The sequence below is a fragment of the Hypomesus nipponensis genome, chromosome 13 (assembly GCF_054491055.1).
Source record: "Hypomesus nipponensis isolate SF chromosome 13, ASM5449105v1, whole genome shotgun sequence".
Taxonomy (NCBI): domain Eukaryota; kingdom Metazoa; phylum Chordata; class Actinopteri; order Osmeriformes; family Osmeridae; genus Hypomesus; species Hypomesus nipponensis.
The window spans coordinates 12,196,679-12,223,237 of NC_140373.1; the positions used below are offsets into that span (position 1 = coordinate 12,196,679).

General features: G+C 51.1%; 1 protein-coding gene across 1 annotated transcript; it reads right to left on the reverse strand.

Annotated features, from left to right (window-relative positions):
- Positions 1–24,785, reverse strand: itgb4 (integrin, beta 4). The gene is made up of 41 exons (XM_084670625.1): positions 24,372–24,785; positions 21,375–21,460; positions 20,573–20,655; positions 20,085–20,180; positions 19,592–19,796; positions 19,386–19,482; positions 18,888–19,059; positions 18,447–18,710; positions 18,198–18,287; positions 17,701–17,823; positions 17,374–17,547; positions 17,145–17,221; positions 16,812–17,014; positions 16,435–16,538; positions 15,946–16,174; positions 15,618–15,743; positions 14,765–14,871; positions 14,486–14,519; positions 14,200–14,394; positions 13,897–14,000; positions 13,706–13,764; positions 13,578–13,601; positions 13,341–13,489; positions 12,989–13,168; positions 12,656–12,804; positions 12,263–12,473; positions 11,848–12,165; positions 11,571–11,740; positions 10,940–11,120; positions 10,421–10,558; positions 10,012–10,194; positions 9,513–9,641; positions 7,120–7,416; positions 6,641–6,802; positions 5,105–5,236; positions 4,572–4,721; positions 4,008–4,196; positions 2,940–3,095; positions 2,496–2,660; positions 2,060–2,188; positions 1–1,801 (listed from the first exon to the last, which is right to left on the reverse strand). Exons 1-41 carry the CDS (start codon positions 24,377–24,379, stop codon positions 1,665–1,667), a joined length of 5,985 nt encoding a protein of 1,994 aa, XP_084526751.1. The 5' UTR covers positions 24,380–24,785; the 3' UTR covers positions 1–1,664.
- Between the last annotated feature and the right edge of the window lie 1,774 nt (positions 24,786–26,559).

Below are 26,559 nucleotides of genomic sequence, written 5' to 3' on the forward strand. Positions count from 1 at the left end.
TGTTTTTCCTGAACCTTTATTAAGTGCAAATTACAAATTACATGAAGCCAAATGACGATTAAGACCATTTAGATGTTTGGTACCTAATACATGAATGTTAAACTCAGTGACTGATGCATCTACTGTATGATGAAGACGTTTACCTAAACAGGTTTTAATGAAATAATGGAGAGAAAAAAAAACACGTTTGCCTTAAAAAGCTCAGCAAGTCTTTACAATCACAAGCATTTTGAATAAAGGAAATAACCACATGTAAAAATCACAATGGATATAATAATACAATCCTCTTGTCTCAACACCTTCAATGATCTGAACCAGTTAAAATCAAAATTTCTGACACTTTCTTGTACTGAAAGGTTTTGAGCAGTAGTTGAAATACTGAATGAAATAGCACATTGAAATATGACACATGCATATGCAATTTTTTGGCAATGTTACATGATCTCTATATAATGAAAGTATCTTTAGTAAACAAAATGTAGCAAGAATTTAACACAAAGGAAAACATTTTACACAAAAACTGCAATAAAGTATTTGGCTTAAAAGTCAGTTTTCTGTGGTTTAAATACAAAACAAATATAGCATTCTTTACTTTAATTTCATATATGTTTTCCCCAATATCATATAATACAAAACACTCACAGAACAGAAAGCAAAAGGAAGCTTTTCAAATCAAATGTGATTTATATTTATATCTGATATGAAAATATAAAATAGAATAATTTTTCCAGTTTTAACATTTAAAAGCCCTAACACAATCTCATATTCCTGTTACTTTCTGTTGTAGAAGTCATGGGTGGAGTATTCAGGAAGTAAACTGGACCTCAGTGTCTCAAAAATCTTTCTCTCACTCACTCAATCTCTCACCCCCCCCCCCCCCCCCGAACACACACACACACACACAAACACACACACACAGCTAATCTCCGCCTCTCAGGGTGTGTGTCAGAGAGGGACAAAGACCTTGTCACCTTGGGGTGAATCTCAAAAGACTAAAATGGCTTTTTCTTCCTGATCTTGTTGCTGGTCTGGGAGCTGGTCTCCTCTAAGGGGTGAAGGAGTGATGATCATAGACCCCCCCCCCCACCAAGCACATCTCTCTCTATTAAATATTATTACAAAAAGACATGGAGAGAAGACTAGGAGAGGCAAGCCACGAGGGATTGTCGCAGTACCTCCTCTGGATTTACAGGGTTAGACTAAAACGGAGGCCCCTGAGCGTAATTCCATTTACAACCAGCAGAGGGTGATAATAAACAAGAAGTAATCACACACGCAATAAAAATATATTTTGCTATACAAGGGAGTCGTTTTTTGCATGCGTGTGCGAATTGATACCAAAGAAGCCAGTTCTTGAGGAACAGAAGAATGCCAAGATGTAAATGATTGCCGTGACTGAAGACAGGGCAGTGGACACTATGTAACAGATTTTTAGGAGGTAGGACCTGAACAACTCACACACTTGTTTTCAGGAGCTGAAAGAATATTTCCTTGCAGGCACAAACAAACACAGGCTTGTGTGGAATACACGCACACACGCACACACACACTTAACTCCTATCCATTCTTCGACTCATAACAACGACGCACCATCCACTCATAGGATCCCTCCCTCCATCCCTGTAAGGGTGTTGCGGCGGCCATCTTGGATGTGACCTGTGACCTCAGGCCTCGTAGAAGCGCTCCACCTTCTTGGTGACGCTGGAGCCAGACACCATGCTGCGCTGGACCACCTCCTTGGTCATGTGACGCGTCACCATGCCGCTGGTCTCTGTGAGCTGGGACGTCATCGTCATACCATCTGGGAGGGAGGGAGGGATAAAGAATAAGAGCGAAAGGGGGAGAGGGTGGGAGGAAAATGAGAAATAAAGAATTTCGAGAGCGAGAGAGAAGAAGAAGAAAAAAAAGAGATGCGAGGGAAGACAGAGAGAAAAAAGAGACAGAGGGATGAAGAGAGAGATCAAGACAGAGAACATGAACACACAAACCGATCAGACACAAGGTGTTTTTTTGTTGGCGGGCATCTGAGTGAGTGAGTGATGCCGCACGAGCCACACACCTGTGGAGAAGTAGGGCTCGTTGAAGGAGGTGTGGGAGACATTGGTCCGCGTGCTGACCTCCGTGGGCATCTGGAACACCTCCCTCATGGTGCTGTGCATGCCCTGGCCACTGTACTGAGACATGGTGCCTGAAGGGGGCGATGGAGAGCACAGGGGAGACAGGAGGGAGAAGGGAGGGAGAAGGGAGGGGCGGGGAGACGGAGGGATGGAGCAGAAGAGAGGGGGAAAGAGAGAGAGAGGAAAGGGAGGAAGTGGGTGCAGAGAGGTGTAAGGGAAGGGGCAGGGTGGGAGGAAGAGAGGGTTGAGACAACTCTCTCGAACCTTCAAACCTTTGAAATGTTTCCAGGCGACGATGGACACAAATATATCTATGAAACCCCCGGCTCTGGAACTGGTCTGAACCGGTCTGAACTAGTCGGACAGTTTTCTACTCACCTCCATCCTGAGACTCGATGGTGATGATGCCCTCTCTCTCCGGCCCAAAGCCCTGCGTGGTCCGGGCCTGAACCTTGAACTTGTAGGGCATGTTCTCACTCAGGTCTGGAACAGTCAGGCTGGTCTCAGAGCTGTCTCCGCTCACCTGGAAGGTCCGCACTTCACCTAGGCAACACAGTAAGGCGTTTGAATGGACCTGTACTTGTTGCAAATCATGTTGGCATAATAGCCATCCATCCATCCATCTATCTATATATCCATCCATCCATCCATCCATCCATCTACCTATCTATCTATCTATCTATCTATCTATCTATCTATCTATCTATCTATCTATCTGTGTATCTGTATATCTGTGTATCTGTATATATGTATATCTGTATATCTGGTATGTGTGTCTATGTGGTGTGTCTATGTGGTGTGTCTGCCCCCTGGTGGTCTCACCTCCACCGTGCAGCTGCTCACAGGTGACCACGTAGCCCAGGATGTCTCCGTTGGGCTTGCGAGGCTTGTCCCAGCTCAGCTGCAGCGCCTCCGGACTCAGAGCTGTGAAGACCAGGGGGCCCGGAGCGCTGGGGGTGCTCAGGGTGAAGGGAGAGCCTGGGGAGGGGAGGGGGGGAGGAAAGAGGAGAGAAGGAGAGGGGGAGGACAGGAGGAAGAGGAGTGGAGGGGAGGAGGGGGGAGGATAGAGGAACATTAGTAATTAAGAGTACAAGTTTGCTGTGATAAAGTGTCTTGAAGTAGGGAGCAGGAGAGAGGGGGGGAGGCCAGCTGGACAGGTGAGACCAGGTAAGACCAGGTGAGACCAGGTAATACCAGGTAAGACCAGGTGAGACCAGGTAATACCAGGTAATACCAGGTGAGACCAGGTAAGACCAGGTGAGACCAGGTAATACCAGGTAAGACCAGGTGAGACCAGGTAATACCAGGTAATACCAGGTGAGACCAGGTAAGACCAGGTGAGACCAGGTAAGACCAGGTAATACCAGGTGAGACCAGGTAAGACCAGGTAATACCAGGTAAGACCAGGTGAGACCAGGTAAGACCAGGTGAGACCAGGTAAGACCAGGTAATACCAGGTGAGACCAAGTAAGACCAGGTAATACCAGGTAAGACCAGGTGAGACCAGGTAAGACCAGGTAATACCAGGGAAGACCAGGTGAGACCAGGTAAGACCAGGTAAGACCAGGTGAGACCAGGTAAGACCAGGTAATACCAGGTAAGACCAGGTAAGACCAGGTGAGACCAGGTAAGACCAGGTGAGACCAGGTAAGACCGGGTAATACCAGGTAAGACCAGGTGAGACCAGGTAAGACCAGGTGAGACCAGGTAAGACCAAGTGAGACCAGGTGAGACCAGGTAAGACCAGGTAATACCAGGTGAGACCAGGTAAGACCAGGTAATACCAGGTAAGACCAGGTAAGACCAGGTGAGACCAGGTGAGACCAGGTAAGACCAGGTGAGACCAGGTGAGACCAGGTGGACAAGGTTAAGGTTTGAGGGTGGTGGTACCTGGCATGGGGCTGAGGGGGCTCCTGGGGTCCACGGCAGACTCGATGGTGATGACGCCCTCCCTCTCCGGGCCCCAGCCCACCTGGCTCTGGGCCTTCACCTTGAACAGGTAGGACTGGTTGGGCAGCAGGTCCTGCACCACCACAGAGTTCTCCGAGGGGTTAGGCACCTCGATGCGTTCCATCTCACCTGGAGAGACACATTACACCGTCAATATCTTCTTTTTAAAACAATTTTGACAATCATTTTACAGCAGGCCTATATTACAGTAAGGTATGTTTCTAATACATTTATTAAATATTGAATAAGCTACGTGTCAAATCTCATTTGAAATTGTGTTTATCATTTACGTGTTGGTTGATATTTTTATATTATAGATAATCCCAAACTCTCTTAAACACAAGAAGTTGTTCATCATGGCGCCTCAAAATATTCCAAAATCACAACAACATAAAACAACCCTTTATTACTCCCCAAACGGCACAAAGCACAATATAGTGTAAAACAACAGATAAGGCAGAGTCCAGCCAGATGGATATCATCTATAAGTTTGTGTGGGCCTACCTCCATTGAGGAGCTGGTAGAGAACACAGTATCCCAGGACATCCCTCTCACAGTGGGGCTCCTGCCAGCTGACCTTGAGGGCCGTGGGGCCCAGGGCGGAGAACACTAGCCTGGTGGGCGTCTCTGGCACCCCTGGGGTCATCCTGGAGTCTGTGGGGAGGGGGGGGGGGGGCACACAGAGGGCAGGGGTTAAAGGTCAGAGAGAGGTGTGAGGTTGTGGGGGTTCTGCCCGGGGGTTAGATGCTGAGCTCAGGGAGGAGGAGAGAGAAGGATGGAGGGAGAGAGAGAGAGGACGGACAGGTAGAGAGAGAGAGATAGAGAGAGGGATAGAGAGAGGGAGAGTGAGAGAGAGATGGAGAGAGAAAGAGAGATCCAACTGGGTTAGTTCCATTGAGGACGAAATCTGTCCCAATGGTATAAAAATGTTGTGAAGGTAGTACTACTGAGGGTTCTACTGGTGTGTGAACTGGGTTCTACAGAGGGTTCTACCAAGGGTTCTGCTGCGGCCCGTGTCGGTCCCCAGACGGACTCACCCTGGATAACCCTGTCCAGGTTGAGAAGGGCATCGTTGATGTCCTCAGACTGGGTCCTGGCCCGCGAGCCCTGGGCCAGGCTGAAGCCGTACTGGCTCTGAGAGACACCGTAGCCAAAGCTACCTGGGAGCGCTGGGAGCCAGAGAGCAGCGGAGGAGAGGGAAGAAGGGAGGAGAGCAAGAGAGGGAGGAGGGGAGGAGGGGAGGAGGGGAGGAGGGGAGGAGGGGAGGAGGGAGGAGAGCAAGAGATGGAGGAGGGGACGAGGGGACGAGGGGAAGAGGGGAGGAGGGGAGGAGGGAGGAGAGCAAGAGAGATAGGAGGGGAGGAGGGGAAGAGGGAGGAGAGCAAGAGAGGGAGGAGGGGAGGAGGGGAGGAGGGGAGGAGGGGAGGAGGGGAGGAGGGGAGGAGGGGAGGAGGGGAGGAGGGGAGGAGGGGAGGAGGGAGGAGAGCAAGAGAGGGAGGAGGGGACGAGGGGAGGAGGGGAGGAGGGGAGGAGGGAGGAGAGCAAGAGAGGGAGGAGGGGAGGAGGGGAGGAGGGGAGGAGGGGAGGAGGGGAGGAGGGGAGGAGGGGAGGAGGGCAGGAGGGGAGGAGAGCAAGAGAGGGAGGAGGGGACGAGGGGACGAGGGGAAGAGGGGAGGAGGGGAGGAGGGAGGAGAGCAAGAGAGGGAGGAGGGGAGGAGGGGACGAGGGGAAGAGGGGAGGAGGGGAGGAGGGAGGAGAGCAAGAGAGATAGGAGGGGAGGAGGGGAAGAGGGAGGAGAGCAAGAGAGGGGGGAGGAAGGAAGGAAGGAGAGCAAGAGAAGGAGAGGAGGGTAAAGGGAAGAAGGAAGGAGGAAGGAGGAGGGGAAAGTGGAATAGTGGGAGAGAGATAATGACAGACAGGGAGTGAGAAGAGGAGAGGGAGGAGGAAAAGATTGAGGACGAGAAGGAAGATGAGAAGAAGGAAGATGAAGAGGCGGAGGGAGAGAAGGAGGAGGAGAAGAAGGAGGAGGAAGAGAAGGAGGAGGAGAAGAAGGAGGAGGAAGAGAAGGAAGAGGAGAAGGAGGAGGGGGCGGCAAAGGAAGAAGGAACAGGAGGAGAAAGGGCGACAGTGAGCGCAGCTTCTGCAAGGTAGACAAGCTGAGTGCTGTACAGCCAACAAACCCAGAATTATCCAAGCCTGCTACATGCACATACTCACACAGTCAGTCCGGACAATGCAGGATGCCCCCAAATCTGCCCAATACTCCAGGGTCTGGCCTGAACTGGTCTGAACCAATCTGAACCAGTCTGACCAGACACAGAACTCCATACTGCCCTCCCAAGCATAAGGGCAGTAACTTGTGATTTGGTCAACATTTTGTTACTGTAGTTTTTTTGGTCAACAATTCATCCTCAAATATAGTTGAATGTTTTGTGTCTTTATATATATTGAGTTCTGGAGAAAGTATGTGGTCTGATGCAACTTCAAAAAGTATTTTTCTTGGGAGAGCAGTCTGGTACAAACCATCAGAGGAACCATGCTCGAGGAACGACACCACCCTCAAAATCACTTACTATGGCTGTCGGTGAATCCACTCTGCATGTCTCCCATGACGATGGAATCCCTGATGTTCTCGTCATAGTAACCTCTGTTCTCCGACCGTTTCCTCATGACAACTTCCTGTGTGCGTGTGCCTCCTCCGATCATCATCTCCTGTCTGCCGTAGGTTGTTCCTCCTGGTGGGTTGAGGGAGAGTTGAGGGAGAGTTCAGGAAGAGTTGAGGGAGAGTTGAGGGAGAGTTCAGGAAGAGTTGAGGGAGAGTTGAGGGAGAGTTGAGGAAAAACAAAGAGATCCTTCGTTCCCTACGCCTCACACAAACGTATTTAGATTTTGGCGCAATTTTCCACATCATTTGAATACTTCCAACTGGAAATCAAAGAATCCCACGATAGAAAACATTCAGCTTCAGCTGGAATTACTGTAAAATCACACGACGAGCAAATTCACCATGTAAACAAAAACATGTTGGTCTGAGGGTGGTGCCGATCCCTACCTTGTCCAGACATGTAGGTGGTGGTGGAGGTGGAGGTACCCCCCAGGTTCATAACCCCACCTGCCCCAGCTCGGTGGTTAGAACCGGGGCTCAGGGTGGAGTAGGGGGAATGCTGTCCGTAGCTGAACGTGGAGTTGCCCCCCAGGTTCACAACCCCACCTGCCCCAGCTTGGTGGTTAGAGCCGGTGCTCAGGGTGGAGTAGGGGGAATGCTGTCCGTAGCTGGACGACACGGATCCGGATCCTGCTCCCCCCGGAAACAGGAAGCTCTGGTCCCACTTCCCGTTCATCATCGGGTCTGGAAAACACCATAGGGGGAGAGGAGGAAGGGGAGGGGGTAGGACAACCAGGACTGTGAGTGAACCAAAAAGAGAGAACGAGAGCGAGAGAAAGGACAACATTCCGAGAAGCCAGCAGAACCAGAAGGAACATTCGAGAACGCGGAACACTCCGGAACACCGAACAGAGACAGGATTCGAGAGGTGTTCCGGAGCAAAACAAGTGCAAATAAATACGAATGAAAACACCCAAACATACTGACAAAGGGAAACGATGTCTGCGGACAACGAGCGACAGGAGAGTTCATCTCAGTCTGCGAGATCGGAGACGTACGACCACTCCACCTCAGAGGCAAGCCCTGCGTGCTGCCTGCACAGCCCCTCAGGCAGCATGGGGGAGAGAACTGACACACCTGAGACACCATGAGCATCAACTGGAGGTGGGGCAGTTGATGTCTGGAGGGCCCTCCCGAGAGGACGGGAGGGTCAGGGTGAAAACAGGGGCTCAGCGAGGCTGGGGTGTAGGGGCGGGGGGAGGAGGTGGCACCCGGGGAGTAAAAACAGATGATGTGGGCAGGAAGGAACAGCAGATGAATTGGACCTGTGCCATCCGTGAGCGCTAGCAAAGTGGCATGCCGTCTGTCTGTCAGCCTGTCTGTCTGTCTGTCTGTCTGTCAGCATGCCTGTCCGACAGCTGGTCTACCTGTCTACCTGTCTGTCTGTCTGTCAGGGTAAGGCGGGCAGGGCAGGAAGGTTTCGGGAGCGGGGCGATCTTCACCTGGCTGGGGTGGGTGTGTCTGGCTGGGCTGAGGGCCGTCGTCGACGCTGGCCTCTGTGTCGGAGCTGAGGCGATGGTGGTGGAAGACGTCCACCTGCTTTTTCCAGGACACCTGGCGCAGGTCCAGCTCTGAGCCCACCAACTTGACATGCTTCCAGCGCAAGCCTTGTAACGGTGGGGTGGAGGGGTGGAGGGGTGGAGGGGGGAGAGGCAGGCAGGAGCAGGGTTGGAGGGCAGGTTGGATGGGCTGATGGGCTAGCTAGGTGACGGACACAGCACAGGAATGCACAGTCCCCGAGGGACAGGGCTGACAGCCAACTCATCTGAATGTCCCGTGGAATTGATTTCCGAGAAGGACCCCGACCACGGGGTCGGGTTTGGTGTCAACAGTGAAAGCTGTGACGTGTTGCCCGCATAAACACAAGTTTGTGGACTCCAGGGATGGGTGGAGATACGGGTGAGGGGAAGCGAGAGAACGAGAGGAAGGAGGGAAGGAGGCGGTTTGCTCTGTGTGCGCGGCTGAAGCAGAGATGACCGAAGGGAGACGGAGAGATGAGGCGCTCGGAGCGAGACTGGCTAGCACATTCGGGACACAGAGACGAGCCAACAAAGACGACACAGACTCAATACAAGAGAGGGAGGAGGGAGAGAGAGAGAGACGTGGACAGACACAGAGAGAGAGAGAGAGAGAGAGAGAGAGAGAGAGAGAGAGAGAGAGAGAGAGAGAGAGAGAGAGAGAGAGAGGAACTGAACGAGAGGGAGAGAGAAGAATAGAATAGAGAAGGAAAGAGAAAAAGAGGAGGGTGGAGGAGGAGGAAGAAAGCATCTCTCTCATTCATCACTGACTGGTGACTACTCTCTTTCTTTCTGTCTGGATGCAGAGGGCTGCGCTGCCGAAGATAGACCCATGATAGATGAGGGCCTCATTCTCTCCCTCGGGCGTGTGGAAACAGCAACACACAGTAGGCATCGTCACATAGTTAATCACTCTCTGACATCTGAACAACACAGATCCTCCAGAGGGCCAACAACACAACACTGTCATGGCCGCCGTTGGCCTCAGACACAGGAAACGGGACACAGGAAGTGAATATATCAACAGCGAGACCAAGGCTGCGTGCAAATAGCCATCCCGTCATACCCCTTTTGAACCAGACAAAGATCTCCCAAGACACACGTTAAAATACACCCAAAACACCGATTTCACGACCGAATCGACTTCCTGTCGTCTACAACCCCTGACAGACAGACCATCTGTTCGGGGTCACACCGTAGGAACATTGGAGGAGTGGCCGAGAGGAAGGGGGACGGCGTGACGGCCGGCTGACGGGCACCCACCTTCGTCGGTGACGCTGGGCTGCTTGGAGCCCGTCGGAGTCTTGAGGACCTCGCTGCTGTACATGAGGAAGCCGTCGTACTCGTCTCCCGCCTCCGCGTCGATGATGGGGATGTCTGGGATGATAGGGACTGAGGCGGGGGGGGGGGGGGGGGGGAGAGAGGGTTGGGGAGGGGGGGGGAAGGGAGGAAGAGGGAGGGGAGAGGGGGGAGGGAGGGAGGGAGGGGAAGAGGGGGAGGGACACAGGGGAAGAGAGAGGGGGAGAGAATGGGGGAGAGGGGGAAAGGGAGAGAGAAATATGGATGGGGGAGAGGGATGGACGAGGAGAGAAAGAGAACGACGAGTCAAATAACAGCCCCAATGGACCCGGGGGGAAACCCGATCAACTCGATCGAACCCAAACTTCCCTCCCCCCGTCTCTGACGACACCCTCCGCCCACGTCGCGGCTCAGAGGGCCGGGCCCGGCAGAGCAGCCGGGCTGCCTCAGCCTCCATACTCACTGGAGAGGGGTCTGCTGGGCTGGGAGGCCAGGTTGATGGTGGCGTCCCTGTAGGGCCCCCAGCCAATGCTGTTCTGGGCCCGGACCTTGTAGCAGTACGTCTGGGCACTCTGCAGGTTCTCAATCAGCAGCATGCGCTTCTTAGGGTTGTCAATCTTGATCTTCTTTGCTGCTCCTGACGCCTCTGTGTGTGTGTGTGGAGACCGGGGTGGGTGGGGGGGTGAGGGGGTTAGAGGAGGTAAAGGCATTTTTAAATACTGTGGTTGACCCTTACGTGACGTTGTGAGACATGAACCGAATGGCCTACCGATCACACAACCATACAACATGGCGGGAGGAGAACGATTCAGAGGAAAAACCTCCAATAACTTTGGCAGTTGTGAGTTGAGGGCGTGCGATTGGTCACTCACTCCTGTGGTCGTCGATGGGTGTGTAGATGACCTCGTAGGCTGTGATGACGCCGTTGGTCTCGGCGGGCTCCCCCCAGCTCACCTGAGTGACAGTTGGGCTGATGACGTTGAAGGCCAGTCGACCTGGTTCACTGGGGACTGGAGGGGGAGAGGAGGGGTTGAGAAGAGAGGGGGGACAGGAGTAGAGGAAAGGGGAAAGAGAGTGAGGGAGGGAGGGGAAAGGGGGAGTAAGTCAATAACAAAGAAAACAAGCAGACAAGAAAATGAAGCAGACTACAACCACCAAGACACCTCCAGTGCCCAAGAAAACTACAACTTCCAAAACGCAATTCCAGTCCATGAGAGGACTACAACTACAATTACACACCTCCTGTCCGTGTGGAGGTCAGGTGAGGAGGTGAGGAAAACAGGTGAGGAGGACAGGTGAGGCAGTGAGGAGGACAGGAGAGGACGTGAGGAAGACAGGAGAGGATGAAGGATGAAGGAGGTCAGGTGAGGGCGGCGCGGAGGAGGACCCACCATCCTCCAGGGTCTGGCAGGGCACCATGTTGCCAAAGTGGCCGTCCCCCATGGCGTTGTAGGCGCACACGCGCGTCTCGTAGTCGCAGAAGGGGTAGAGGCCGGTCAGATCCGCCTGGTTTGTCTTCACGTCCAACACCTTGGCTTCGTCCTCGCGGTCACCGTAGATCCAGTACTTCACCTGCTCAGAGGAATCAGCCTCGTCATTTCTACCGCTCCTTCACACCGTTTGACATTTTGTCATTCATTGGGCAGATGCTGTTCATCCAAACAAATAGTTCTCACAGAAAGTACAACTCGTTTCATGATCTTCTCCTCGACACGCCTTTTTCTGGCCTCCTCTCCTCTAATTTCCCCTCGCCTTTCAACCTCGGTTCCTCTTTCCTCATCCTCCTCTCCACTCCTCTCCCTCTCTGTACACCCTCCTCTCCTCTCTTTTCCTTCACCTCTCCTGCCTCCTCTCCAATCCTCTCCACTCCTCTCCACTCCTCCCCACTCCTCCTCTCCACTCCTCCTCTCCACTCCTCCTATCCACTCCTCTCTACTCCACCTCTCCTGCACTCCTCTCCCCTCCTCCTCTCCACTCTTCCTCTCCACTCCCCCTCTGCCTGTGTGAGGGCCTCTCTCTCACCTTGTACCCCAGGGCGCCGGCGCTGGGGGCCCAGTTGAGGTGGATGTTCTTGGGGCCGGTGGCCGCGGCCTCGACGTTGGCGGGGGGCAGGAGACGGCCCCCGGGGGAGGCTAACTGGTTGATGTTAGCCAGCTGCTGCATGTCCATGGCTATCTCTGGAGACTTGGAACCTGGCAGGGAGGGAGGGGGCAGAAGGGGGTTAGGGATAAAAGCACGAGTGTGTGTCCGGTCTCCTGTGTGTGCACCTATAACATGTGTGCGCGTGAGTGTATCTCACCCCCATCAGTGACGGTCACCAGCGTGGTCTTCCTCTCCCCGATCACAGTGTTGCTGCCGGGGTCGAACAGCTCCAGCTGGAAGGCCTCGGGCTGGACGGGGCCTGGGTGGGACCGCGGGTCGATCACGATGCTCTTCTCCGTCTCCCCCGGGCCGAAGCGCAACGGGCCGGACAGCTGGAAGCGCGGGGCGTTCTTAGAGCGCCAGTGCACGGTGGCGGGGCCTTCCTGGTTGCGCGTGCGGACCACGGGGATGCTGTACTGGGGGTTGGAAGTCGTGAACGTCTGGGTGCCCTTCTTGAACATCACCACGCTGGGTTCTGGGCGAGGGGAGGGAGGGTGTAAGACGGACAAAGAAGCAAACTAACTTGGGACTAGTTACTACCTGACTAACCAGCTAGCTATCCCTACTCCCACCTGGCTGGTCGGTGATGGTGACAGTGGTGCGCGGGTAGCGTCCCAGCTTGGCGCCTTGGCGAGGGTTGCTAAGGTCCATGACAAACTGCTTGAGCTGCTGTGGGTCGCCTAGGAGACTGTCTCCCTCGGACAGCTCCAATAGACGCACCGGAATCATCTTCTGGGTCTCGCCCGGCCCATAGGAGAGATCCCCATCCACCGGCACATAGTCCTGCACACACACACACACACACACGAGCACACACACATACACAGAACACAAACCAGGTTAAGGCTCTTTGTCACGTGTGTGTACATGTAAACAAGTATGTGTGCAAATGTGTAAAAGGACACATGGTCACTCGAGTGGGTGTACACATTATGTGTGTGTGTGTGTGTGTGTGTGCATCTCACCCTCTGCTCCTTGGCGGTGACATCGTGGGAGCGGTAGGTGACCTGGGTGCGTCCGTCCTCAAGGATGTCCCTGTTGACCGGGATGTTGACCACGCCCTCCTGCCTGCTGTAGCTGTAGGCCGGCTGCAGGAAGGACAGCACACTCTTGGCTGCGCAGAGAGAGCCGGAGACACACACACACACACACACATATAACACACACACACAGCAAAAACACAGAACAACATGAAATATTTGTAATATTCATACTCTGCTGGTCATGGCGTGTGTGTACGTGCATATGTGCATGTGTGTATGTGTGTGTGTGTGTGTGTGTGTGTGTAAAGCCCTCACCGTGCTCCTTGATGACGGTGATGTTGACGAAGCGTTTGCCGACCTCGGCGATGCCCAGAGGGACGTCCACCGCCTCCACCCTCAGCTGCTTCTTCTCCTCATCCTCGTCCTTGATGAAGAGCGGAACGTGCACGTCCACAGACTCCACCCCCTCTTGCAGCTCCACCGCCCCCGCCGCCTCTGGAGAGGGGAGGGGGGGTTAATAACACACATACACACAAAGGTTTGTTTTTCTATCCTAGTGGGGCCCAACCAGAGGTACCCACAAGGTCAGGTTTCTCACGTTTCACTATCATTGTGGGGACTTGTGGGGTCCCCACAAGGAATGATAAACAAGACCACACACACACACCTCTGTCTGTGGCCACAGTGTAGTAGCCTGGCACCACTTTGAGGTCTTGGAAGTTTCCAGACTGGACGTTCTTCTGCGTGAGCTTGACGATGTCGGGGTAGGCAGAGCGAGGAGCCGACAGCACTGTGTCCACTATGGTGTGATTCGGTCTGCAGAGGAGAGGAGAAGTTAGAGTTGGGTGAAACCAACGGGTGACCAGCATGGTACTTGATGTTTAGGTGTTAATTAGATAAGTACCTTTTGCCAGCATTTCTTTGTAATCTGAAACAACAAGAAAACCATGTTAAAATAATTACTTTAGTTCGCTGAGAAGATTTGATACATATTTTTCACATGTAGGAAGTAGTGCCAAAAGTCAGACTTACCTGAAGTTGGTACTCTGAACTTTCTGTGCTCCAGGAATCTGCTTGTAGACTTCATTTAGCTGAACAGAAAACACATGTCGACCAGTCAAACACCACACTCTGGTCCTTCACACTTCAGTACCAGTCCACAGACCTACACACATAAGAACATGCACACACACGTCACACACACACACACCAAACACACTCACGTTGTTGTCCACCTCCCTGCGCAGCGCCTCGGTGTCCCTGGCCTCGGGGCGGGAAAAGCTGTCTGTAAATAACCTGTTGAGACGGAGAGAGAGAGGGAACGCAACTAGAGAGAGAGAGAGAGAGAGAGAGAGAGAGAGAGAGAGAGAGAGAGAGAGAGAGAGAGAGAGAGAGAGAGAGAGAGAGAGAGAGAGAGAGAGAGAGAGAGAGAGAGAGAAGAAAAGAGAACATCCGAGTCAGTCCATGAGCCGTTGAAACGATGCACAGTACGAGCCATGCCATGGCAGAGCGAGGCCCACACTCACTGGTCTCTTTGGGGTTGGGCTGGACCTGCGCCAGCGGGTGATTGGCTTCTCGGTGGACGTTGTCGGTGACCTTCCAGCGAACCACGTCCGTGCTCTTGGGCGGGCCTGTGCGCACTAGGGGCGTGTCCAGGTGGTCTGACGTGAGCAGTGATTGGCGGAGCAGGTACTGATCCTCCTTAAAGCCCACCATGCGACCTGACAGGAAACAGGAAGATAATACGACGTGTTCAGAGCTGAGTCAGAGTCATATAGCTAGAGAAAGCTTCTGTAGGTCGGCCACACTCACCTCTCCCACAGCATGGCAGTAGAGCCAGACAACTCTGAGGGGAGAGAGAAGGAGAATGTTATAACTCCCTTCAAAGATATGGCAAACAGTATATAGTCTTAGTGTTGTTATGTGTGTGTCGTCTTGGTGTGTGTATATACTGGGTATGTGTGTGTATATATATATATATATATATATATATATATATATATATATATATATATATATACACATATATATATATATATATATATATATATATATATATACACATGTGTGTGTGTGTGTGTGTGTGTGTACCTTGCAGCAGGCGCAGTACTTCCAGCAGCAGAGCAGTAGCAGGCCCAGCAGCAGCATGAGGAACATGATGAGAGGGATCAGCCACAGGAAGCCAGCCGGGGGACAGTCTGGAGGGACGGACCAACACAACATTAGTTCCTACCTTCATCTCAGTTCCTGCCCTCAAAACAACACGTCTTGTTTAGTGAGACCCCTGTTTCTACCATCCATAACCTGTTAACAGGAGGTCTGCTCATGTTCAACAGGTTCGAGTTAACATGAAGGTGAGGATGAGTTGGGATTTAACTTGTTGAAGGTGAATTGTCTGTCTATTGACATCTATAAATCCACCATAAATAGTTCAAACACTGTCCATCCATGTATTGGGATATGAATCTAATAATACAAATGTTTTTATTTTTATTTAAACAATTTAACAAAAATATCAATGTTTGGATGGAAGCAGACCCTCTACCACTGAGCTCTACCCTGGCCCCGCCCATTTACAAATTTACTGTTGTCAATCAAAACACAGTCGTGTAGATGCATGTCATGTTCCTCAGATGCATGTCATGTGCCTCATATGCGCTTGTACTGCAGGTCCACTTTTCTGTTGCTTATATGTGAACTGGGTGTGTCTACGTTACTCTATGCTTATTGACTTATTTTAACCTTAGTATGTTATTTGATATTTTGTCATTTTAGGCTGCCTTTAAACATCTGGCTGGGGACAGGAGCTGAAAATGAGCCTCTCTAGCTAACTCTGGCGCACTTACAGTTTTTTGCTGTTGATCAGTGTGCATTGTCCCTGAAAATAAATGAGAAATAATCCAAATAATAGTACATCCATGTGGGGAAGAGAGGCCCCTCTCACCTTTCTTCTTCAGGACCTGCACCTCCAGCTCCTTGGAGCTGGGGTCCGCTGGGTAGTCTAATGTGTACTCGTACGTACAGTCATCGTCCTCGTCACGGAAACTACACGCCTCGATCACGTCCTCCTCTGAACACACACACACACAGTCAATGACCACCCCCCTAGTTAGGGAATACACACCCACATTCACAGGAGTGACGAACACATACGAAAAACAGCGGACTTCTCTGTCGGGTCATCTACACAAACAGCGTCCGGAAGAATCCATCTGCGACAGTCTAACGGGAACCCCCGCGTCCACCTATCAGAAATGCGCGGTGTCGCTTACGTGGCTTTAGCTCGTCCACCATGACGACCTTGAAGCTGCACTCGTCGCACTTGTCCTTGGCCTTCCTCTCGCCCGTCTTCCAGGCCTGGCACTGCACGCAGCTGCGCTTGGCCTCGCACGAGCCCACCTGGGCCAGGAAGCTGGCCTCACAGGTGGAGCCGAGGGCCAGCCCCGAGTCCTGGCAGTCACACCGGCCGCACTTACACACCCCGCGCCCGTTACACATACCCTGGAGGGGGTGGGGGGGTGGGGGGGGGGGGGTGGGGGGAGATGTGGGAGAAGAGAGAGAGAGATAACGTGAGAGGGAGGGATTGAGAGAGAGGGAGGGAGAGAGGGAGTGTTTTACGCCAGCCATGCTATGTTCCTTTGTTCTACAGGGTTACGTAGTACCGTCACTGTGTTCTACTGAGTTCCATTGGTTGTACTGTGTTCTATTGTGTTCTACTGTGTTCCACTGTACTTGATTGTGTTATACTGTACTCTACTTACCCCTTTGCTGTCTATGCAGGTCTGGTTGCTGAGTGGACATTCACAGGCAGGCCCCTCCCATCCTTTCTCACACGCACACTCCCCCATGTAACACTTCCCTCGGTCTGATACACACACACACAAAAGGTTAGACATATGGTTACTAAAATACACACTATGCACTCTCTACTCCCAATCCAATCTCTCTCTCTCTCTCTCTCTCTCTCTCTCTTTCTATCTCTCTCTCTCTCTCTCTCTCTCTCTCTCTCTCTCTCTCTCTATCTCTCTCTCTCTCTATCTCTCTTCTCCACACCACTTCCTCTCTCCCCTATCTCTTCTCTCCTCCCCTCCATCCCCCCCTCCCCCCTTCTTTCTTCCACCCCCGCTCCGTCCCTCACCGTTGCAGAGGAAGCCTCCAAATCTCTGGCACTGGGTGCGGTCGTACTGGCAGAAGGCTCCTTCGTACTGCTCTGGGTTGTAGCAGATGCAGGTCCCACACAGACAGTCTCCCCGCCCCGAACACGACTCCGTCACCCCGGGCGCCAGGCACGCCCCCCCGATGGCTGACGCGCTGGCTGAACAGTTACAGAACGGACCCAGCCTGGGGACAGCGCACACACAGACATGACACACACACACACACACACAGTGACACGTTGTTAAGATAACAACAGTACAGTTAGCAGGGTCTGAGGTTACTACGGGTGTGAGTCTGGTTACTAGGGTCTCACCAGCCATCGTAGCACTTGCACTTCCCACAGACCAGGTCACCGTTGCCATGGCATCTCACCGCCTTGGGGGAGGGAGTCTGGAGAGGAAGGTGTGTGTGCGTGTTAAGGGAGTGTGCGTGTGCTTCTGTGTTTGTGCGTGTTAAGGGAGTGTGCGTGTGTTTCTGTGTGTGTGTGTGGGGGGGGTTTAGAAAGTGTTTGTGTGCTTCTGTGAGCGTGTGTGCATGCATACCTTCTCACAGGCGCAAGTAGGACACTGTATGGAAGTCTTGATGTTGAGCGCGGTGCTGAAGGTGGTAGGTTTGACCCGAATCAGGCCCTCCTTGTCCTGCTTGCCCACCTGCTCCTCACACACATGCACCTCCCCTAGCTTCTCCTGGGCCTTCACAAGCACCTTGAACTTGCCCTGGCACACACAGGGACAGAGAGACAGACTGTGAGTGTGTATTCACATGTGGGTTAACGACAGAGAAAAGGTGTGTACGTGTGTCTTTGTGTTTGTTTATTTGTAAGTGTGTGTGGCTGTGTGCATGTGTATGTATGAAGATGTGTGTCTTACTATTTGTCCAGGCTTGACTTTGAAGGTTCCAGCCTGAGCCAAGATGCCAGCAGACGTCAACACCTCAGCCTTAAACGCCTTGGGACTGTCTTCTGCCCGGATACTCATCTTAGAGCGAATACTCTGATAGGATAAACAGGAACACCATTAAGGAGCCAATAGGACACCAGAATGCACGAAACATCAAATAACGACATTGAGCATCCCTTCTGTTATTCTTTGCTTGTCAACATCATGGCTGCTAGAATAGGGCTGAGTTAGCTTATTGCGGTCAATTACTATTTGCAAATACAGTGAAATACATACCAAGCTCATGGCATTGCTGTGCAATCACTATGTCAGCAACCAACATTCAATCTGAGCCCATTTATTGAACAAACATTATTTCCAGTTTTGGCCGATATTAAAGACCCAGGAGTGTGTGTTGGAGAGAAGGCAGATGTTCTCGACCAGGAGTGTGTGTCTTCTAGATGAGTGTGTCTGGGGTCAGGCCTCACCTGGAAGGCTTTCTCCAGGATGTTGAGGATGTTGACAGAATCATTTTCCAGCTCTCCCAGCTCAGCAATGGGGAAGTATTCATGTAGCTTCTACACACACACACAAAACACACACACACACACAGCCTTTGTAATATCTTCGTGAGATCCCACTATCCTGAAGTAGGTGTGATCCAGGGCTAGGATTAGGGCTGGTTCTAGAACCAATCCTAGGGCCAGGCCCATGGCTAGTACAAAGGTCCGGCTTACCTCGTAGTAGGAGTAGGAGTGGTTGGTGATGGTGAAGATAGGGATGATGTTGTGCTTGCCCAGCAGGCGGACCAGCGTGGGGACGGAGGGGTAGTCCTGCCGGGTATCTTCCGTGTACTTGCCCTCCGCGTCCAGGTGGCACAGCTCGTCGTTGCGCGGCAGGATGCCCGACAGGACGTTGGCGCCGTCGGCCTCGTAGTGGAACGCCGACTCTGTGGAGAACACCAGGAGGTGGGTGCTGTGGTTACGCCAGCCGATCTGGTCCTGGAGAGGAGGAGGAAGGGAGGGAGAAAGGAGGGAGAAAGGAGGGAGGAAAAAAGAAGGGAGGAAAGCCCAAGAATGAGCAAAACACTCAAGGTGTGAGGTGTCGACCCAGATAAACACACACAGCATACCGCTGCCTGAAACACAATGTCCTGTCATGATCCCCTGGTCTTGTACCTTACAGACGGCGGTCTGCAGTATGGCGTCAAAACCCCCCTCTGGGGCGTCCTGGTTGCCAGATATCTTCTCCTTCTGCAGCTTCTTGGTGAAGGTGGACAGGTCACTGGTCAGGGTGATACTGTGCTGGAAGGAGAAGGGAGGGTCGCTGTCCGGCCAGGGCTGCTTCAGTCTGGAGGAGGAAGAGGAGGAGGAGGAAGTATAGAGAGGCAAGACAGGGGGGAGAGGGAGGGAGAGGGAGGGAAGGAGACAGGACGGGGTAGAGGTGAGAAAGAAGGGGTACAGAGAGGGAGGGCAGGGGTGAGATGTAGGGAGAGGGAGAGGGAGAGAAATAGAGACGGCGGAGTGAGAGAGGGAGACGGAAGAAGAAGAAAACACACTTTCGAGGCCGGAGCAGAGGGCGACGTGTGTGTTTGCCCTCCTGGTGAGTGTGTGTGAGGGGGGGGGGGGTGTCTGCCCTTCTGGTGAGTGTGTGTGTGTGAGGGGGGGGGCTCCTACTTCGCTGGTCTCATGTCCGTCTGCGGCTCCACCACCTTGTCTACAAACTTGCCGAAGCCGATGGTGTAGTCATCTGACAGAGTCTTCACCAGATCAGCTAGGGAACACACACACACACACACACAAGGTCAAACTCGGCTAAACAACAACTTGACCACAATCTGACCAGAACCAGACCACCCTCTCTCCATCCTCATCCCCCTCACCCAGCTTGGTGCCCATCTTCTTGAGGTTGGCCAGATCGTCCGACATGGAGTTGGAGAAGTCCATGAGGATGTAAAGATCCAGAGGACCCTTGGTGGGCTCGAACACCTCCAGGTCCACCAGCCTCTCCTCCCCGGGCAGCAGGGACATGGACATCAACTGGGGGGCCACCTGGGACTGCTTCAGCGCCACGTTGATCTGCTCGTTCTGGAGGGGGTGTGGGGGGAGAGGTGGGGGAGAGGGAGGGGGGAAGGGAGAGGGAGAGGGTTGGGTGGTGGAGGGAGGGAGGGAGGGAGGGAGGGAGGGAGGGAGGGAGGGAGGGAGGGAGGGAGGGAGGGAGGGAGGGAGGGAGGGAGGGAGGGAGGGAGGGAGGGAGGGAGGGAGGGAGGGGTGAAGGTGGAGGAAGGGACATGAATCAATCAACCAACCAACCAATCACATTTCTTTAACCAGTGTAGATTCTTTATCAAAGTGGATAAGGATGTAAATGCTTACTTTCTCTGTCTCCATGGAGCTATAAGCTGTCACCGTCTGAACACATCCTTGGGCCTCCAGGCTTTCCAGAAGGTTACAGCGTTGTCCTTCAAACATCTGACCAGACAGTTGGATGAGTTAATTCAGTCAGCAGCCACAGGGGGAAATTTGAACCTTGATCTGCAGTCAAAAGCTCTGAGCCCTGGGATGCACCCAGTCGACCTTCATGAGGAACTGAGCCTACTGTAGAACTGAGGAACAGTTCACCTTTTCTGATGTTGTATAATACTAAGGTAGAACACAGGTTCTCCTTTTTACACTATTCTTTGAGTCTACAGTCAAACTCATAATTGGTTCTCCTGTTTGACTGTTTTCTAATGAGCCACTCAATTATGATTCAATATTGGTTCTTCTGTTCCATGGCTCTTTATCACAAAAGTAGAAGTGAATATTGGTTCTCCCATTCCACTGTTCTCTGATACTGAAGTAGAACTGAGGGCGACTCTCACCTCATCTGGACAGTAGGCACAGCCATTTCCTGCCTGGATACAAGCTGAGCAGGTGCTGGCCCTGGTAGCCAGGCAGTGGTTACCTGGAGGGAGGGGAGGGGGGGGGGTAGGAGAAGGACGGAGGGAGAGGCGGAGCGAGAGTTAGGAAAGGGGAAAAGAGGGAATGAGACAGAGAGAGTAAGAGACAGAGGTATAGAGGGAAAGAGAGAGTCACGCCGCGTAACCAAAACAACGATCCATTGAATACCTGTCTCAGGGGGAACAGACTTCCACTCTGAATCTGCCCTCTGGCACAGGTATCCTGCACTGTTATTCATCTGGTCACACCACAAAAGAACTGGAACTGATTTGGATGTTTTTTCTGATTTTTATGTTTTTCTCTCTACCCAAGAGGAGATAGCTCACATGGCAATGATTCAGTAACATAGTGATTCATGATTCTGTGATATAGTGATTCATGATTCAGTGACATAGTGAGGCATGATTCAGGAGTTAATTCTCGAGGCGTGTGTCCATATAACGTTTTTCTCAGGCAGAAAAACAGACTAGTTAGTAGTTAGGTAGCTATTAGCTTACGTAAACAATAGTTTTTGGACATTCTCTGCAAACTTAATCAAGTAACTAACGAAATAACAGATATTTACTGTTGTTCAGTGCCAATGGCTTGCGAGCTGAAAAGAGCGACAGAGACGACACCCGCGCCCGCTTACATTGGAAACAATTGACAAAAGACGTTATATGGACGTCTGCCCTCAGACAGGTTAAAACCTCGGTGTATGTGAGGAAGATCACAGCCTCTTACCTGTTGCTGCGTAGCAGGTGTTGAAGAAGACTGTGAGAAGCACAACCCCCACCGAGAGATGTGATGTCCATCTCCCCATCTCCCCCCTACAACACAGGACACACACACACACAATTTAGCAACATCTTTCCGGATTAAATGGACCTGAGAGGGAAAGAGAGAGAGCGTAAGGGAGAAAGACGCAGAGAGGAAGAGAGAGACAGAGCTAGGGATGTAATGTAGGCCTACAGTCCATGCGTCACCTCAGAACCGGGTTCATTCTCTCCAGACCGACCAACAGTCCGAAAAAAAGATGGGCAGACAAGCAGACAGACAGGTAGACAGGCAGGCAGACAAGACAGATCATGGTACAGTCTCTAAACTGAAACATCTACCTCCTCACGGGATCTCAGACTCCCAGGACGCTGGTGATGTCACCAGCCCCCCCGCCCCCCGCCCCTCCCCCCATCCCCCCACCAATTCATCCCTGTACCCATTCAGATGGGCACCAAAGTCGTTTTCTGAACCACAATAGAAGTATTGCCAAGAACAAGTGTCTGTAACCTGGCCCCAGGACCCCCCAGGACGCCCCAGGATCCAGACTCCAGAGGCTTCCACCATTAAGAGGTGATATTCCCCTCCATCCACAGTCTCTCCAGTATATCCAGAACCAGACAGATGGAGCCTGGCTGGGGCATGGTAAGCTCTTTAATGTCCTCCATACCATCACTAAACAGAAGCTTCAGATCATCCAGTACCCAGATGAGGGGCCAGGCAGGGGGTGGGGGATAGGGAGGAGGAAAGGGAGAAAGAGGGAGAGAGAAAGAGGGAGAGGAGACAATGAGAGAGGTAGAGAGTGAGGGATAAAGAGAGAAAATGAGAAAACGAGAGAGAGAGAGAGAGAGAGAGAGAGAGAGAGAGAGAGAGAGAGAGAGAGAGAAAGAGAGAGAGAGAGAGAGAGAGAGAGAGAGAGAGAGAGAGAGAGAGAGAGAGAGCAGAGGGAGAGAGCACAATGGTGTTTCAAAAAGTATTGAGGATACTTTTGATGTGAATAACGCTTTAGACTGTAAAAGCTCTGGAATGTGTGTCTATGACTGTGCCAGAAGGCACCGGAACAAAGCTGGTCAAGTGTTCAAACAGAATATACATCTGTCCAATGGGGCACTGACTGGGAACAACAAAGATTCTCCAGCTGAGAACAGATCAGCGCAGGCACCACATGTTCTGCAGGATCAGTACTGACAGAGGGAGACTTGAGACGTTATCTTCCCAGTAGTAAACACAGGTCCTGGCCCTCCCCGAAATCCGACCTGTTCTTACATCTGCACAACAGACCTCGGTGAAAAGAAACCGCAAAATTATTGAATCTCCCTACTCGGAATATTTAAATGTCCCCTAAGTGCTTGGATTTACGTCTGTGGTTGAACTTGGAGCTCAGTAAAAGTCAGGGGGTCACAAGCCTGGTGGAGACTCCCCAGGAGTGAGGCTTGTGTCTGGTGTGAGTCGCTCTATACTCGGGGAACTGACAACTGCGTGTAAACTCCAGAACCAGGACTGAAGTCACACCGTCGGTGAAGACTGATTTTTCTTCTTCCACAGATGGCGACCCAACCAGCCTCAATACCGTCCCCGTAACAGGCAAGAATAAACATGCAGACTTAGCACCTCACTGTGAACTTGAGCTACAGGTGGGGTCAAGGGGGGTCCTGTAGGTGTGTGGATGTGAGTGTGTGGTTTGTGCCTTTGCATGGATGTTCATGTGTGTGTGTGTATGTGTGCATAAGCGTACATGAATCACTGACCAGGTTGAACAGAAGAGCAAAAGGAGTACAGGCTCCAGATATATTCACCGGGGGACAAGGAATGTGAACCCTACAGAAGTTGCAGCAGGAACAGCACAGTGATTTACCGGTGCTGATGATGACAGCAGTAAACTAAGAATGTCTGGTAACGTTTAATGATCAACATTAAATCTCTGCTTGCTTTTAAACTAACTATCGTCATAAGACTCAAACCTCGGGGAGAAGGGACTGAGATGGAGAGAGAAAGAGGCAGGATTTTTTGGGCATTATTACAATTGTTTGATTGTGATTGATGATAATTACATTCTATGATATGTTTATACTGACTTATGTTGTCCCTTCACTGTTGGCTGTTGCTTTGGCAACATTGTTAACCTGAACATTCATCCCAATAAAGCATTTTGAATTGAGAGAGAGAGGGGGGAGGAGGGGAATAAGAAGGAAGTAACACTAAAAAATCATTTCAGATGCAGAAATGTTTGTGGATAACATGGCCGCCTGCCAGGTGAGCATTCCAGAGTAGGGCGTCGACATAAGCCATGTGTGTGCATGTGTGCGTGGGGCAGGGGTACCCAGGCCGTTGTCTCACAGATAAGGACAGTTCAATCACTTTTCAGCAACACCCAGACCAATCCTATGATACACAAAGTCTCCCAATCAGACTGAGCCATACAATCGCCTTATCAAATTGCACCTTAAAATGAGTGGGAGGACGGTTGAGGAGAAAGTGCTCCTGTATTAAACTTGAGGGAGAAGCCAAGAGGAGACCAGATCAGACTTCAGATTCAGTGAACTCAGTGCTGCAGCATTCGCAGCACGTCGGATACAACTACAAACGTTGCAGTTACTTTCCAGAATCCGGGTTGAACTTTTCCATTTCAACCCTGTCACTTTGAAGACATCTCTTTGATGTTGTGTCTTGTTAAACAGGCATGGCAGTGTCCTAACAGGAACGTCACACATAAAGACTGTACTGAGCAAAAACAAGCAGCTTAAACACCTACACACCGTGGTTAGTGACAAACACTGTAAAATCTCATCTCATATAAACTCTATAAAGGCTTGTCTTTTCGTTTTTGTGAGAATCTATCAAAAGCATGCATGTTGTCCCACACACAGCAGCAGGCATTCAAGGTGAGACACATGAAAACAACTAACAAGGACCAGTTACGAGGATTGGTGACCTTGTTTGAAAAAGATGACAGATCAAACAAACCTCTTCATGAAATGTTTCCCGATTCCACAGTCCGGATAGCCAACAATTATTTTTTTTTAAGAACCGGTTAATCCTTTCTTTCTGCCTTCGCTCCTTGTCCGGCCGTCAAATGATTATCCACCTGAGTGGAGAGAGAGAATCCTCGTCTTCTCTTTCGCTCCCAAAGTCCAAGTTCCAAGTTCCCAGGGATCTTTGTAATCCCAGGACACACGAGAACAACTCAATACTTCTCTCTCTTCTCTCTCAACTTTGTCTTTATTTCCTTCTTTTCTGCAAAGTCTATTCAAATATTGACTTATATCCCGTCCTACTTGTGGAAGAGATTTGCTTCTTTGCAGATGCGTGTGAGTGTGTGTGCTTGCGAGAAAGAGAGAGTGCTGCCCTGTGTGAACCAAGACCCACTGAGAGGGTGAATGTGTGTGTGTGAGAATGCGTGTGCTGCGATCTGATCCCTCCTCTAACTTGTACTCTCTCTTTCCCTCCCCCTCTCCTCCTCTCCCCAGCTCAGGTGAGTAACAGTGTTGACGCCCTTCCTCCCCCAATATCTGTTCCCTGTGGCGTTAAATGTTACAAAGCTCCACACCTATATGCGTCAGGCCCCCCTTCCTGCTGCATTCCTCCCAGCTAGCAGTTCACCTGTATGGGCTTGAGGTTGGCCGGTCTCTCCCTCCAGAGCCCCTCCCAGGCCCATGGGAGTGGTACAGAGCAGGGGAACATTGCCTGCCGGCTACAGGAAACATAGTCACCGTCAACGGTACACAAAGAGCTGCAATAAAGGCAGTAGTCTTCTACACGGCAAAGACAAAACCCACAGCTACTGTTTTAACACTATGTTGGATATTCTTGAATGCATGCATGTATTTTCAAGTAACTACACACAAACATTTATATACACTCTCTTTGTATCTCCAACTATCTTGTCTCCTTCTTTCTCTGAATCTCTCTTTCTCTATTCACGTCTCTCTCTCTCCCCCTCTCTTTTCTAAGCTGGCCCCGCAGATCGGTTAAGTGAGCTGGATAAGTGTCCAGTGCAGTGCTGTGCATTCCTGATGGCTGGGCAGAAGGAACACAGGGCACTAGAGTCATGCCAACCTGAGCCTGGCACACTGCCACACTCTCCAGTGTGTGGGTAAAAGGGTGTGTGTGTGTGTGTATGAGTGTGTGTTTGAGTTTGAGTGTGCACATTGGTGCAAAGCGGGACTATACTATAACACAGTGCACACACATTTACACACAACACACAGGCATCCTGGCACACAAATTAACATGACTCAGAGGTCAAACTGTCCACTTCCTGAATAGAGCTCATTTCTGAGAGGTACGGGCACAGTCACTCTCACAAAAACAAAATGTGGTTCGACACAATGGTTAACTTATCCCTCGAGAAGCACAAACGTTGCAAAACAGCTTCACCCTCCCCTCCCTGGTTTGATTTAGTCAAAGACGCCAATTAAAACAAGCCTCAACATTTGAATAGTACAGAATGGGTGTGACCTGCCTGTTACTCTCATAACATAAACCAGAGGTACATATACAAAACTAACCATATCCCTTCGTTTGCAGTAATAATAAACGTTACATATGACTTCAAAGGTTTCCGTTTCTTTTGTGAGAGGCATGTTACCTATTAGACTGTCATCATGGATGTTTGCTGTACGACACACTCTCACAAAGCGGTGCCGAAGAAAGATAAGCTGAACAGGGGCGTAATATATATGTAAACACTACATTTGATCGATAGACAATGAGTAACTTCCTAATCTACTCAAAACATTCAAAGATACACTACATTATGCGATATCCGGATTCATTCTATGCCCGTGTGTTTTGGAATGACCTGTTTGCGCAGTCGGCCGCGCAACTTGCCAACTTGTTTTTTAAATTTATTTTTAGCTGTGGTAAGGCAAGATGACTCAAGTCATAAAAAAAAACACTTTTTGTGCATACTTTAACAAACAGACATTTATAACTTACTTTGGTGATAGCCGGTATCCAGTTATAGAGAACAGGTGAAATTTGTGTCGCCTGGTAGCCAAAAATCTATTACCTATTCAATTCTAATTTCAGTTGACCAAATGCAACTTTTTGGTAAGAATGTAACCAGTGTCGCCTTCCGTCTGCATCTCTCTCTCTGTCGCAGTCCACTATCCAACTGGCCAATTTACATGACAAAAGCGTGCGCTCTTAT

Excerpts from the sequence above, each read along its gene's own strand:
- itgb4 (XM_084670625.1), bottom strand. Across the intron at positions 20,181-20,572 it reads GTGCCTACTGTCCAGATGAG|ATGTTTGAAGGACAACGCTG; the intron begins GTGAGAGTCGCC and ends CTGTCTGGTCAG. Across the intron at positions 9,642-10,011 it reads GCCCAGCAGACCCCTCTCCA|TCCCTATCATCCCAGACATC; the intron begins GTGAGTATGGAG and ends CCCCCGCCTCAG.